Here is a 16,008-nt window from a genome sequence, read left to right on the forward strand (position 1 = left end):
CCTTAAAAACTGTACTAAAGCCGAAACCCAATTGGCATCTCTGGCCACATGTCAGCTTCTGGTAAATGGTACCTTAGGTACACAGGGCACTGTGACCTGAGAAGGCCCTAAGAGCTGCAGCACTTATTGTGCCACCCTTAAAGGCCCTGTGCCCTGAAGCACACACAGTGCCTTTGCAGGTTGAGTGTCTGGGTGCAGAACAAAACAAAGAGTCGACATGGCACACATCCCTGTGTGCCATGCCCACAGAACACTGCCCTGGCATACCTTTGTCACCCCTCTAGCTGGGTGCCCTATGCCAGTGGTGTGGGTACAGGTGCATGAACCCTGTACCCCTACAGTACCCAGGTCCATTCCTGGGCACTGTAAGTGCAGTGCTAACATTTTTGGAGTATATGGTGCTGGGAGGTCGTCATCACAAACTGCATAGCACCATGATGGCTACACTAAAGACTGAGAAATTTGGTACAAACTTCTCAGCACATTAAACCCACACTGAAGCCAGTGTGGAATTTAATGTAAAATGAACAACAGAGGGCAACTTAGAGTTGCCCCATGAACCTAACCACAACCAGTATCCTGACTGAGAGACTGCCTAGGCTGCCACACAGCAGACATGTTGCTCGACCCCTGGGTAGAGAGCCATCTGCTCTCCTGGGCTTGCAACAATGCACATCCTGGGATTAGGTGCTAGGTCTCCTTCCCCAGGATGGGCAGGGGAGCTTCAAAGGCATGCCGCCTTTGTGAGCTTCTCCAGGCCACTTGCTGTACTCAGCAACCGGCCCCCACCGGTTCTGATCCCCATTCTGGTGGGAAGACAGGCGGGAAAAACAAAGGAAGGAAAGGGGGTGTGCCAGCCTCTGCCAACCCCACCCCTCAGCTGGGGAGGCGAGGTAAAGCACAACTCAGGGCTCTTACCATTTTGAGAATGGGGAGCCCTACCCAATCAGAGCTAGGCTACCACCCCCCCCCCCAACCACCCATGGAGAGTGACAAGATAGGGGGTGTACTCATCCCAGGACAGGGATCCATTGGTCCCTGCCCTTGCCCTACCTGTAACACCCCATAATCTAGTTTTTAAGGGCACCCTGAACCTTCAACCTCGGATCCCGATTTGAAAACAAGAAAGAAGAACATGAAGAAAGAAGACCTGCTGTGCAGCTGTAACAAGAGGACAACACCAACTGACTTGGCCTCAGCCCTACCGTCCTGTTGATCCTTAAACTTGCTCCTGCTAAATCCCGGCGTCTCCTGCGGACAGCAAATTTGAAAACCCCGGACGACCTGCCTGCCTTGCTCATCTAAAGACTGGGACTCCCATGAGCAGTAGTTCTGCTCAAACAGCAACAACCCCTGGTGCCAGCCAGGAACCGTGAATCCAGCACACTCTGCACCTGCCGAGACCGGCCTGTGCCTGAGTGAACAAAGACCACAAAGACATCCCCCCGGCGATGGTGACCACGGATCCAGTGCCCAAGGATAATCCTAGACGATCCTGACGACACCTGCAGCCTCACAACAAGGGAAACCTCAAACCGCGACCAGCTGAGTGTAAGATTTCCCGATGTCAAAAGACACCCCTGCACCCGGCACCCAACGGCCCTGTGTGCCCAACTCCTGGGTGTCTACCTATCCTCCAAGATCCCAACGTATCTCTCGAAGTGGTCGTCGCACCTGAAGAATCTCCGTCCCAGAGCCTGCAGCCTTTGTTCAACTTTCAGCTTTTCCATTGATTAACATTGGGCGCCCGAAGGCCTAAAAGCACCCTGCACCTAGCCGCCCGAGTGCTCCTGGGAGTGCCAGCTCTACCCTACTCTACTTCCCCACTTGCCCTGTGTAAGTGACCAGGAGCTCAGCTCCCACAGCAGCGTGGCCTGCCTGCTAGCAGCCACCAACCAAAGGCCCCCTATCCTCCATAGGAGAAAATTGGGCCTACTCACGCTGCACCCGGCTGCCCCTGTGCCTCTGAGGGTGTAACAACTGTACATACCTGATCCTGGGAGACCCGAGTCTACCCCCAGAACCTTAATGTTGCCAGCCGAGTACTTACCCAAAAACCAATAACTTGATTTTCTCCATAAGGTAACATTAGCTGGTTTCACTTGTAAATTCTTCTAAATGTCGATTTTCACAACTTAGAAATATTCCTTAAAAACCGTCTGAGTATCAAAAACGAACTTAATCACCTGCAATCAGGAGAGATCACAGTGCTGTACCTTTGAGCCCAGCACGGACCCTGAAAAGTAATTATAACCATGATTTATTGCTAACTCAATTTTCCTCCATAGAAACCCATTGTCTGGTTTTCACCAGAAATTCTTTTACGTGTCGAGTTCTTAGACTTACACATATAACTTAAAAAAATCACCTGTGTAACAAAAACGATGTCTTTCAACTGTTTACAGGAAATGCACCAGGGCTGAATTCAGGACCCAGGCCAAAGTTAGAAAAACATATGTAAAGTAATTTTATTGCATTTACTTAGAAACTCCCAATGAGCTCAATGTTATTTTTTGTTTTAACTTGTGTTGCATATTGCAACAACTGTAACTATTGCATTTAAAAGTCAACTGCTATTTGAAAGTATTCAATTGCAACATCTCATTCTGAGAAATTATTTATGATACATACTGTGGTTCTAAAAAAAAGTAACTATATATTTGTATATACAAACCAATTGGCTTAGAGTTCAGTTGGAGTGTGTGAGACCATTTGCTGACGGAGTGTTTGAGACCATTTGCTGATTGAGTGTGTACAACAAATGCTTTTCACTGTCCTCTGATACTGCCTTACTGCTCGACCAAGCTAGCACTTTAGAGAGTAAGGTTATATCTAACTTTAGCCTCTGCCATACCTCTGGGGACTGTGGACTCTGTGTACACTGAACCTTACTTTGGTGCAGTATAGGCCTTTAAGGAACCTAGCCACAACAGGTGACTTAAAGAGAAAAGGTTGGTTCAGCAACCGCAAGAATACTGAGATGGCAGAGAGATGAGCCTTAACTGTGCCCAGAGCAGAGCCCTGCTGCACCAAAGAATGCAAACAATAGAACTTCAGATAAGGGTGCATTGAGGTCATAAACGTTGTGGGAAGCACACCAGAAAACAAACTTGTCCCAACAGCAGGCATTTACTGAATTGGTGGTATTACATTACAGGCTTCGAGAGGAAGAGTGAAAGCGGTGTACTGTCGCTGCTCAACCACCACACATGAAGGTGAAGGGTGTGCAGGTTCAGGTGGAGAAACCTCCCCAGTTGCTTCAGCAGAAGATCCTCTAGAAGGGGCAGCCTGATTGGCTAGATGCTCACGGTCAACAGTTCTGGACACCAGATTCTCTGTGCCCACTCTGGAGCCACAACAATCGGTCATTACTAATCTTTGAGAGAACTCTGAACAGTTGTATTGGCGGAAAGGCGTACAGGAGGCCTGAGCTACACTTGAGACGAAAAGAGTGTCCGAGAAAGATTAGCTTTGGAAACTCCAGCGCGCAGAGCTTTGGACATTGCGCATTCTCGGCGGTGGCGAACAGATCTAACCAAGGCTCTCCCCACGGTCGAAAGAGATCTTGCACCACCTCTAGATACAGATGCCAGTCATGATCCACTGAATGCACATGATTGTCTGAGGACAAACTAAAGAGGCTTGGAGGCAGCGGGTGCTGGGAGAGGGGTGGACTGACTACCTCTGGCTGCCTGTGCCACGTTGTTTATGGAACCCGTGCCCTAGGCCACCTAAAAGGCTGGGAAGCCCTGCTGGCCGGCAGGGTATGGGTGTGACTGGAGACCCTTTCTATGACCTGAATGGAGTGGAAGGCAGATTGGTATTGGCAAGGGGCCATAAACAAGCCCAAAGACATGGCCATAGTCCTGCAGTCCATAAAGCGCTCCAGTGCTGAATTTGCCTTCTTTCCAAAATAGGCCAGAGTCATCGAAGGGCCTGTACATGACGGAATCCGGGACATCGCCTGAAAAGTCAGTCGGCCTCAGCCAAGCGTGGCGCCGTAAGGCCAATGACAATTAAATCGCTCTGTTCAGCGAGTCTGGTCATGTGATGCCTACACCTAATGGTGAACTTTGCTACATCTCATCCATCAATAGCCTGGGTAAGTATGACTTGGCCTCCTCTGAGACCATGGGCAGCCCTTGCGCTACAGAGTCCCATATCATAAGCGGTGTTCACTGCCCACCGTGCTAGGCTGGCAGGAGAGAACATTCTCTTGTCAAAGTTATCCAGGCTCTTGGATTCCCTATCCAAGTAGAGTGGTAGGGAACGTGCCAGGGTTAATTCTGAATGTGGAGACTTGGACCAACAAACTCTTCAGGGTGAGGTGCTGGGTAAGGTTACTGTGATCCCCAGGAGCAGGGAGATGGCGGTAGGCAATCATCCTATGCACTTTATTCTCATATATTAAGATACTAATGAAACAGCATGATATGTATGACCATAGAGTTTGCCCCTCGGGTAAACTGCAATACAACTGCTTACAACTCATATTCTGCAATATTTTCCCCTTGTGTAGCTGTCCTATTCTCTCTGGAAAAACATGTCGGAGAACAATTCCACTGACACTGCATGTTGAGCAAGCAACTACATCCTTTTACTCACAATGCAGACAGAAATGAATAAGCCACTTCTCCAACTTGCTTGAATCTGCAAATGGATAAAGAAGGTGCTAGATCTTTTTGATTTGCTGATTGTTGAAACATGTTGACCGTATTGTATTGTGGAACCAAGTGCCTGTTGGATTTTAAACTTGTAACTGACTAGCAAACTAAATTGTTGGTTCAGGGTAATTACGTATTCAAATATATACATTACCATTTTTTTGCATGCACCACACATCCCCTCAGGATATGTTGATCCTTTAACTAAGTGAGACAAAATTCAACCACTGGCTAGTTTATGCCAAATAAGTGCACTGTAGACAGGCGGCACAACAGCTTTCAAGTCCTTTTGTAAAAGGAAACCATGGTATATAGTGGTAAACATAGTTCTGCATATAAATATGACCTTCATTAACAAAATCTTATGGTGGCCCAATGATGAAATACAGGAGCAGAGGGTGGTAATAATGAACTGCCCTACTATACGTTCTAAGGGATTTAAATATCTCATTATAGGCAAACTACCTTGAAAATTCAATGGGTATAATCTATCTTATTAACATATTCTAATTCAGCCAGTGTTGTACCTATGTTCTGACTGTAATAAAAAGATTTCTGCAGTGGGTGCCTTAACTCCCCTACACTCCATGCTGTCCCACCAGTGGGCTTACAGCTCCTTCTGCAGGAAGCTGTGAGCAAGATGAAGGCATTGAGTCACCCGCCTGTACTTGCCTCTGGCTTCCTTTTGATTTCCAAATGCTTAGACGCACCTCTCACAACCTAGAACAACCCATATCCCCTCTATAGCTCCCTCCCACCCTACCATTTCCTGCACCTCCCTCTATAGCTCCCTGCGCTTACATGTTCTCTTTGGCTCTCATGTCTGGCTAAAGCATTACACCTATGCACGTTGATGTGTGTCCAGACATCTCCTTTCCTTACCTCTATCTAAAGTCTGTGCGCTCTATAAATACATGCCCACACCTGTAGAACCTGCTTCTCATTCCCCATAGGTGCTCTGAGCTTTCATGATACCCATATTTCCTATATATTACATGTTCGCTATAAGGCAAGGGAGAAAAAGAAGCTTGCACTGCTGCTTTCCTTGCTGTACCTTAAGGAAAAGCATGCACTGTTGCTCCTCAAATTTAGTACTTACTCTGCTGAAGAATATAGTACTTACTCAACGCTGAAGAAAACTTACATGATACAAAAGCAAACACAAATTTGGCTATGTCCATGTTTGCTTTTGTTTCCTACATCCATCTACAAATACCTCCTTTGAGTTACGAGGAAAGAAGTACTTGCAACCATCAATATTAAGTCATCTTTCCCACAAGTGACCAACTTACCTTCTTGATGATGTCTCTTGGCGAATGATAACTCCCCTTCATGTTGTGCATGGAATCTTTGAATGCACCTTCGCACTAAATCCTCCCAGCGGGGTTTCATTGATGCCCTCATGGAACTCGTGTCCAGAGAAGTGATTTTACCTAGGTTATCAAATACAGGTAGTTTAAGACATGTCATTTCTCGTTTTCTGAGGCTATGTCTATTATTGCAGTGTATTGTCTTCTACCTTACCTTGCAGATCCTGTCGTGTGGTAAAGTTCTCAGTAGAGGGTATAGGTCTCTCCTTCATTGGAACTCGTCTGGCCACACAAATCAAGCAGGACTGCAAATCTGAAACAATTTACAATGCTTAACAATTCACAAGTATTCTGTAAAACAAACTCTCAAAAGGTTCACCTTTACATGAAAAGTAGACAAAAATTAGAACACATTCTGAAGAAAGGAAGTAGTCCTGGCATGGTGTGCTTTTTATTTGTATTCAAGAGTAGGTGACATTACATTATTACAAAGTCAACAGTCAGCTGCTTACAATGACAAGAGAGAGGGATGTAGAACTTGTTTTTTTTCTTTAGTGAGGAACTATAAGTAATGCATATTCATTGCAGAAATGCACACCTTCCTATCATTAACAAGGTGGACTAACTAAATGTTTCCACTGCAACAAAAACAAGATGAAAACTATTTCAAAATAAAACGAATTGACTCTACAACTGTTTTAAGTGCCAGTTTAGCACATGGATCTCTAAACATTCTTGCACTCAAACGCAGAACTGAATTCTCAAGTTGCAAGGTTGACCTTGTGATGAGCCTCTCATTTTTGGTGAGGGTATTGTTGGTGGAGTTCACATCATGTTGGATCTTCCTCAACCCATAGCGATAATGTGTGTTGCATCCCCTTCAAACAAAATTAGAACAGACCGCGGTCTCTCACTCTTCTCTATGATGAATCAGTATTCATAATATAATATATAACCAAAACAAAACCCAAAGCATTTACATCACATATCCCTACTTCTCTGATTTGATTATCCAAACCCTTAAGTACACCAATAAAAATACTGTCAGCCTCATGGTTATTGTAGTAGTTAGTAATCGTCCGAACTATTTTATGCAAATACATATATATACCTATACCCGCATACCTCAGAATACTGTCGGGCCTGCAGTTGAGATAATGGTGCTCTGGCATGTCTCCTCTGGCAATAAAGTCTCTATCTGCCCCTCCCAAATTAACAGGTTTCTTCATGTCTTTCTCTCCAGTGATTCTCTATAGAGAGGGGAAGCTAAGGCGCAGCTCCTTAAATCTGCACTTCAGAACACAAACAAGGAGTCCTTTAGATACACGCTCAAAAAGCAAGCAAATGTAACCAATTCTACTTCCTTCCAAGTTTGTGTTCTGCAAAGGTAGGTTGACTTTGCAGGGGGTAGAAAGATTGGTGGTACCCAGCGTAGGGGGCAGAGGGAAGTAACTGGTCATGGGGGAGGGCCCACTTTAAAACTACCTGGTGGTCCAGTGGATGAATGCCTACTTTGAGATCACCCTCCTACGGTAATACCAGAGCAGGGATCTAGTACGGAGGGGTACAATTTTATAGGAGATATGCATAAAATTAATTCAAATGAAGCTTACCTTCGCCTTCCTCCTTGATGGACTTTGGTTGAGAAACAGCAAAGCATTGCATAGTTTCATACTTCTGATGTGTTTCCTGGGTGTCATGACCTTCTTCAGACTCCAAGAACGGCTTCACCAGCATTCGACAGTTAAATGTGTGACTGTTCCGCCTAGGAGGCTCATTGACCCAGGGTCCGCCATTCACTGAGCAGCATAAATAGAAAAGATTTAAGTTATGAATGCATCAGCACAAAACACTAGCTGTGACTAGACAAAAACTGTGCATAACTTTGCGAGATACTGTACAAACAAACATATAATTGAGGAAAACTAACTTGAGAGTAGGTATCCCTGACTATTATGAAATATTGGAAGTATTACTTTTAAGCCTCAGGCGTTCAATGCATCTGATTAACTCCTGGCAATCCCGCATGTCTCACCAAGATTCTAAGTTGTCCGGCATCAAGGTAGAGTAGCTCTTCTAATCCTGTGTTTCTTAACATTCAAGCATATGTAACTGTGCAATTCCTTTTAGTAAGGCAAGACTACAAGTAAGAACAAGCATCGGCAAAGCCAACAGGTCTCTTTTTTTAAAAAGATGATTGCTGAGCTATTGGGTAGCCCAATGCTGGTTTGAATTGGAAGTAAAAAAAAATCTAAAATGATGGCCATCTTGGAATGTTTTTTCTTTGAGAAAAAAACATTTTAAGATGGCCAACGGTATATCACACATGCTCTCACAGACAGCCATCTTGGAATGTTTTCCTTAATAAAAAAAAAAGCATTCCAAGGTGGCTGCCGATGCATGCACTGTGACCCAAAAGCAGACATTTTAGACCTTTTTGAAATTTTTTTAATTAATGTTGTAAGATGGTAAACTGCCATTTTAAAATGGTCAATGCAATGCCATGCAGCCTTTCAGACTTTAGCTTATTAGGCTGCATTGCTCCTATTTTCTCTCACTCTTACCTTACAAAGGGGTTTTAAAAGTGTTTTCTAGTAACTGTTTTTTCTAATGAGTTTGTTACTATTAAAATTGGCTACTCTTTAAATAAATGGTCACAACTTGACCAATATTGCCTTTCAAACGTGGTTTTAAAGTATAAAAATAAAGATAAAAGCATTTATAACTTTTTAGACCCGTGCATGGTAGTAAAATGTACGGCCTATGACAAATAATGAAGATCGAACACACAAGAGGTGATGGGCAGAATGCTATGGCTAAACACTGGCAATTGTTCAGGGTAGTATTCCAACCCATTCTGCCCACCATGCTACCTCAAATTAGACTCACCAATGTACATATCAGCTTTCGTACTGCTCCAGTAGGAACAGTCCAACCCCAACTGCCAAGCCACGCCCTATCTGACAGTGCCCCACATACACTTTTTGGCAGATTTCTGATGCACTTTGACTTGATGTGCGCTGGGTCCCTGCCCATCATGTTACCAGGGCCTGTGTACCTTCCCAAAAACTGTACATTAGTATCCCCAAATGGCACCTCTCTGGCCAGATGCAAGTCCCTTGTAAAAGGTACCATGGGTACCAAGAGCACTGTGACCAGGGAAGGCCTCTAAGGGCTGCAGCACATATGTTGCCACCCTTAGAGTTCCTGTACCTTAACACACACAGCAATTGCAGGCTGCGTGTTGTGGTGCAGAGAAAAGTGAAGAGTTGACATGGCACCAACCCACTGCCTATGGTATAGGTAAGATACCCCTCTAGTTGGGTGCACTATACCAGCGGTGAGGGTACGATTGCAGGAGCACTGTACTACAGTGTCTGAGTCCATTCTTAGACATTGCAAGTGCAGTAAAGCCATAAAGAGTATATGGTCTGGGAGTCTGTCATTAGGAACTCCACACCACAGCACCATAATGGCTTTACTGAATTCTGGGAAGTTTGGTAGCAAACGTCTGAGCATATTAAACCCACACTGATGCCAGTGTGGGATTTATTATACAATGCACTTCAGGGTGCATCTCTGAGATGCCCTCGAAAAAAGACCAGCCTCTGATGGGTTCCCTGACTGATATACACCAGCCAGCCACCACAAAACACGTTTACGAACTCCCTGGGCCCAGAAACAAAGCCTTTCCTGGGCGGGGTGTTCACACCTCCCCCAGGTCAGGAAAAGCCATCTGGGGCAGGGGAGCTTCACATACATTGCTGCCTTTGCAACGCGACCCCCAGCCTCTCCTGCTATCAGGATCAGGACACCTTTATGTCTCACCTCCTTTTAAGCGGCAAGTCAGGCGGGAAAAATTAGACGAGCCCAGAAGGTGTGCCCACTTCTGCCAAACCCACCCCTCATGTAGGGGAGGTGAGGTGTGGCCCACTCTTCAGTGCTAGCTATCTTGCAGAGGTCAGGCACTCTCCAATCAAGGTTAGGGATTATGTCCACTCCCCCACATGGGGCGAGCACACCAAGGGTGTATTCACCCTATGGTCAGTATCCCACTGGCTACTGGCATTGAGATACAGTACTTAGCGGGCAGCCCTGAACCCAGAAGGAAGATTCCCGCAACCTGCGAAAAAGAAGGACGAAAGAAAACGCACAGCACAGCAGAGGTCTCCCAGTGCTATAGATTCCGAGTTCACCATGGGTTGACCCCTCCAGGACTCCCCAACATCACCTGCAACCTCTGTACAGAGACCCCGCCCCAACCGCGAGAGGCACTCAAAAGACACCCCTGTATCCAGCCGCCCTGTGCCCTGGAGAAGAGGACCTGGTGTGCACCTGGGTCCCTGAGCCCTTCAACTCACCTGCCCAGCTGTTGGTTCCTCCGAGAAGACTTCCTGGACCGAGCCTGATACTAAAATCCAAAACCAGCAACTCCCTTTGAAAACAATAGAACACCCAACACCAAATCAACTCTCTGCACCCGGCTGACCCTGTATCACAGTGGGTGCACCATGTATGCTAACTCTGATCCCCCCCCTTTGCCCTGAGCTTGACCGTAGGAGCTTTGCTCCCTCAACCTTGTTGCCTGCTCGTGAGCAGCCACCAACTGCCAGCCCCTTAGCTCCATAGGTTAACATTGGGCCTCAGCCCTCTGCACCAGGCCACCCCAGTGCCCCGAGGGTGCTTTTTGAGTGCATCCTTGACCCTGGGGGAACCCTTGTTCTAACCCACAGAAACTCAACCCTCAAGATCCTTTTTTTACCTGCAAACCGATAACCCCATTTTTACCTATAGGATTGTATTGACTGGTTTCCTCTGAAAAACCTTCACGTGTTGAGGAGGTATTGTATGGAACATAAGAAACATGTGTACTTTTCCCTTTGTAAGCCTTTGGGAATCCACTGGACTCTCTGCACACTATACCGTACTTTGGTATAATATATACAGAGCCAGCTTCCTACAACCCGGAACACAGGGAATGAAAGACAGGGTTCGGCCTCACTGGGCCTAGTTAGTCGGGTGCAGCTTAATTCGAGTGTCACAGTGAGCAAGGGGCTTGTATCCCATACCCTTGACCATTTAGGATATTAGATCAAACACGCAAAAGGTTGATGGGCGGAATTGCTTGCAATTTGAGTAACCACTGGCAATCGAGGTAGCATTCAAACCCATTGTACAATAATGAAGATCCCATGAAGGACAAGCCATATAGGGGCCAGACAAAAACAGAAGAATATGGAGGAAAAACATCAAATCAAGAGCAAATAACTGAGCTGGCCAAGAAAGGCATCCAGTCAGGAATAAGGGCCTCACCCACAGTATTATACTGTTCACAACAGGTCCTTCAAAACATGCAGCTAAAGCTCGGTCTACACTAGACCTAAAAAGCAGAGGAAAAACAGGAGTGGATTACTACTCAAAGAGGACAGAGTGAAGAGAGCTAAGCAAATGCTAGAGAACTATGGACCCATGAGAAGGATTAGTTTCTTACCTGTAATACTAGTTCTCTTCCAGGGGTATCCTCATCAAAGTCATAAGCATTAGAAGAATATTACCGCCCATGCGCGGGACCCCGGAAACACTATATTATATGTGCCTCACATATATATATACTCATATATATATATATATAAATACATATATATATAAAAACATGCAATAGCAGCCAAATCACATCAGAGCTGAAATATGCTGTGAAGAATTTCCACCATACATGAATAATATGCATTAGAAACATGAGAAACAACAACAAAGATTGTTTAGAAACTGTTTTAATGCTTAGGCAGCAGTAGAAATTCTTATAACTCACTGAAAGCAGAGAAAGCTCCCAGGCTGCATTGCAATCACACAGTCTAAAAAGACTGAAAAGCTAACCTGTAGCTGTATACAAAAAAGTGACACCGTGCCTTTAAGGCACCCATGACCCCCGGTATCCCATCATGCCTCAGGGGTGACAGTTAGGTCTGTTCTTTTCGGAGACTGAAACAAACCCAGTAACAACATAGGTTAACAATATCTCCTTATTAAAGAATATCCTTTGCCCGGGGAGGCGGGAGGGTTGCTTATGACTTTGATGAGGATAACCCTGGAAGAGAACTAGGATTACAGGTAGGTAACTAATCCTTCTCTTCCAGGGGATCCTCATCAATAGTCATAAGCATTAGAATAGAATAGCGAGCCTCTCCTCTTCCCTGCGGGCAAAGGAATGACAAGACAGCAATCTCATCAACAAGCCTGAGCAGGCTATAGGCTACCCAAACAGATTTCTCAAGGAGGCTTGCCCTACTTGAGTATCGGTCCTGGAATCAGATTCGAGACAGTAATGCCTCGTAAAGGTATGAACTGATTTCCAGGTTGCAGCCTTGCATATTTCGGACATTGGAATGTCATGTAGGAAAGCTACTGTAGCGGCTTTCCCTCTAGTGGAATGCGCTTTGGGTGACACCAATAAAGGCTTGCCTGCAAGCTGGTAGGCCAATTTAATGCAAGAGACAATCCATCTGGAGATGGACCTCTTGGCCGCTGGAAAACCCGTCCTCATTGAACCATAGTTCACAAACAGTTGATCCATTTTCCTGATCCCTCTAGTCTTTTCCAAATAGAACTTGAGCACTCTCTTAAGGTCCAAGGAGTGCAGTGACCGCTCGGCTGGGGTCGTAGGATTTGGAAAAAACGAAGGGAGGGAAATGGACTGATTTATATGAAAATCAGAAACCACCTTAGGCAAGAAAGATGGATGAGCCCTCAGGACTACTCTATTGTGGTGGAAAACAGTATATGGTTCGTTCGCACAGAGCGCTTGTATCTCGCTTACTCTGCGCGCTGAGGTAATCGCCACTAAAAAAGCCGCTTTCCAAGAAAGATGTTGCAAAGAGGCCTTGTGGATGGGCTCGAAAGGGGGTGACATTAACCTGGATAGAACCAGGTGCAATTCCCAAGGAGGAGTAGGATTTCGCACAGGGGGATACACTTTTTTCAACCCCTGGAGGAAATCCTTAACCACTGGAATCTGAAAGAAAGAAATCTGATTAGGTGATTTTCTGTACGCTACTATGGCTGACAAATGCACTCTAATGGAAGCATATTTCAAACCAGAAGTTGCCAAGGAAAGGAGGTATGGCAGGATTACCTCCTCATGCCCTTTAGTCGGATCTAAGTGATGATCCCTACACCATATGTAGAACCTTTTCCACTTGAACGCATAGGACGCTCTCGTGGAAGGCCTCTTGGCCTCCTTTAAAATGTTCATGTATTCGGGAGGTAAGTTCAGATGTCCATATTGCAGGACCTCAGGAGCCATGCTGTTAGGTTCAGTGATGGGAGGTTGGGATGCATTATCCTCCCGTTCATCTTGCTCAACAGGTCCGGCCTGCAAGGAAGTCGTCTGTGTGGACACACAGACAGATGCAGAAGGTCCGGGTACCACCACTGCCGCGGCCGATCCGGAGCTATCAAGATCATCTCCATGTACGACCTGAGGAGCTTGGACACTACCTTCGGAATCAGAGCCAGGGTAGGAAACGCGTAAGCGAATGTTCCCGACCAATCCATCAGGAGAGCATTCCCCTGCGTTCCTGGCCGGTGGAACCTGGACGCGAAGGTGTGGCATTTGGCGTATTCGTCGTCTGCAAACAAGTCTATGGCTGGACGACCCCAGCAACAAAACAGCTCTTCTACCACTTCGTCGTTTAGCACCCAGTCTGGCTGATCTTCGAAGTGCCTGCTGAGTGCGTCTGCTTTTACGTTCAACTCGCCAGGAAGGTGCACCGCCACTACTGTGAGGCCTCGAGAGAGAAGCCAATGCCAGATTGTTTGAGCCTCTCGGGAGAGTGGGCGAGATAGTGTGCCTCCTTGTTTGTTCAGATAGAACACGGTGGTCGTATTGTCTGTCTGAACTAGGACTGAGTTGGACTCAATTGCTGGAAAGAAAGCTTTGAGAGCTAGAAATACCGCTCTGAGTTCCAGCATGTTGATGTGGTATGTCTGCTCCTGCGCAGACCACTGACCTTGAATTTGAAGTGGACCCATGTGCGCTCCCCAGCCTTTCAGAGAGGCATCCGTCACTATAGACTGGGATGGAAGAGGTTGGTGAAAAGGCACTCCCACCAGCACATTCCTCCTCCGAGTCCACCATTTGATGGCATCCTTTGTTGCTTGGGAAAGAGGGATACGATCTTCCCAACGCCCTGTCGCTTGGTCCCACTGGTCCTCTAGAGCCTGCTGCAGAGGCCGCATTCTCAGCCTGGCATTTGGGATGAGAAAAATGCAGGACGCCATGGAACCCAGCAGGGATGCTACTTGTCGGGCTGTTGGAAACCGAGACTCTGCAGAATCCCACATTTCTGACTCATGGAAAAAAAGTCTCTCCTCCGAAGGAAACGCTTTTCCCAATCTTGTGTCCAGAACGGAGCCTAGGTAGTGGATAGACTGTGTAGGCCGCTGGACTGACTTCTCCAGGTTTACATGGAGACCGAGTCTGTGTAACTGGTGCAGGCAAAGTTGCAGATCGTGCGTTACCTGTACCGGAGATGAGCCCTTTAGGAGCCAGTCGTCCAGGTATGGGTAGATGAAGAGTCCCTTTTTGTGAAGAAAAGCCGCCACCACTGCCATGCATTTGGTGAAGACTCGTGGTGCGGACTTGAGACCGAAGGGTAGCACCTTGTACTGGTAGTGTTTGCTTCCTACGACAAACCTCAAGTACTTGTGATGCTGTAGAGCAATTGGAATGTGAAAGTATGCATCTTGCAGATCCACCGAACACATCCAATCTCCGGCTTGAAGATGTGGGCATATTTGGTGAAGAACTAACATGCGGAACTTTTCTCGGACAATGACTTTGTTCAAGAGACGCAGATCGAGTATTGGTCTGAACTTGTCCTCCTGATCTTTTTTGGGGACCAGAAAGTATCTGGAGTAGACTCCCTTTCCTCTTTGAGAGAGAGGAACTTCCTCTATAGCTCTTTTTTGTAGTAGAACTTTCACCTCTCTTCGGAGCAAGTTTAGCTGGTGAGGGCAAGAGTTCTTTGAAGGAATGCTCTTCAGAAGCGCACGGAAACGTAGCCTGTATCCATTGCGCAGTATATTCAGCACCCACTGATCCTTTGTGATGCGGACCCACTCTGCCAGGTGTTGTGAAGCACTTCCTCCCACTGGAGAGGGCAACGCCGCCAGAGGAAGCCACTGCTCAGGCTTTTCCTCCTCTCGTGGTGTTAGAGGACTGTTGGTGACCTCCTCTACCTCTGTTGGCTTTGCCTCGAAACTGGGATTTTCCCTGGTTCTTACTTTGGGACCACTGAGGGGTTTGAACCCTTTGTTGAGCCCCTCTCCCCCTGTTGGTCTTAAAGCGGCGTTTGAATTATTTTTTCTTTTCCAAACCCACCGCTTTTACTGTATCTAGTTCTGTCTTCATACGGGTCATCTCTTCGTCCGCATGTTCTCCGAAGAGAGAGGAATCCGAAAAGGGAAGATTAAGGAAGCGATGCGGAGCATCCGGCTTCAGCCCTGTGAGGCGCAACCAAGCCGACCTCCTGGCACAAACCCCATGTGAGTAGGAATGTGCCGCAAGCACTGCACCATCCGCAGCTGTGCTTATCAACTGGCTCGCCACCAGACATCCCTCTGTCATAGTCTCTTCAAAGTCCTTCTGGTCTTCCTTTGGCAGTTTGGACTTGAACCTTTCCATGGAGTCCCATAAGGCTCTGTCGTATCTACCCAGAAGTGCAGCAGCACTAGAGACCTTCAGCGTGGAGGCAGCTGAATTGCAAACTCTGCGACCCCACGAGTCCTGAGATTTGCTATCCTTGTCTGGTGGGACTGAAGAGGGAGCAGCCACTGCATGCGTCTTCCTAGCCGCTGCCACTATCACAGAGTCTGCTGGAGGGTCAGATTTGACAAAAACTGGGTCAGAAGAAGCCGGTTTGTATTTCTTCTGAATGCGGGCTGGCACTGCTCTGATAGCTGCTGGAGTTAGGAAAACGTCTTTGACAGGATCCATAATCCCCGGGACTAAAGGCAGCAGTGGACGAGAGATAGAT

The 16,008-nt window shown here is 46.6% G+C and overlaps 1 protein-coding gene across 3 annotated transcripts in view; it reads right to left on the reverse strand.

The window, feature by feature from the left end:
• NCOA2 (nuclear receptor coactivator 2) overlaps positions 1 to 16,008 on the reverse strand; it is a 768,019-nt gene that overhangs the window by 363,053 nt on the left and 388,958 nt on the right. For all 3 annotated transcript variants that reach the window (XM_086965858.1, XM_086965859.1, XM_086965857.1), the window contains exons 6-8: positions 7,588 to 7,773; positions 6,189 to 6,287; positions 5,957 to 6,097 (exon numbers count right to left, since the gene is read on the reverse strand). In XM_086965858.1, the coding sequence (XP_086821984.1) occupies positions 5,957 to 6,097; positions 6,189 to 6,287; positions 7,588 to 7,773 (426 nt within the window). The remainder of the gene's footprint in view (positions 1 to 5,956; positions 6,098 to 6,188; positions 6,288 to 7,587; positions 7,774 to 16,008) is intronic.

This window comes from Lissotriton vulgaris, chromosome 4_1 (genome assembly GCF_964263255.1).
Source record: "Lissotriton vulgaris chromosome 4_1, aLisVul1.2, whole genome shotgun sequence".
Taxonomy (NCBI): Eukaryota; Metazoa; Chordata; class Amphibia; order Caudata; family Salamandridae; genus Lissotriton; species Lissotriton vulgaris.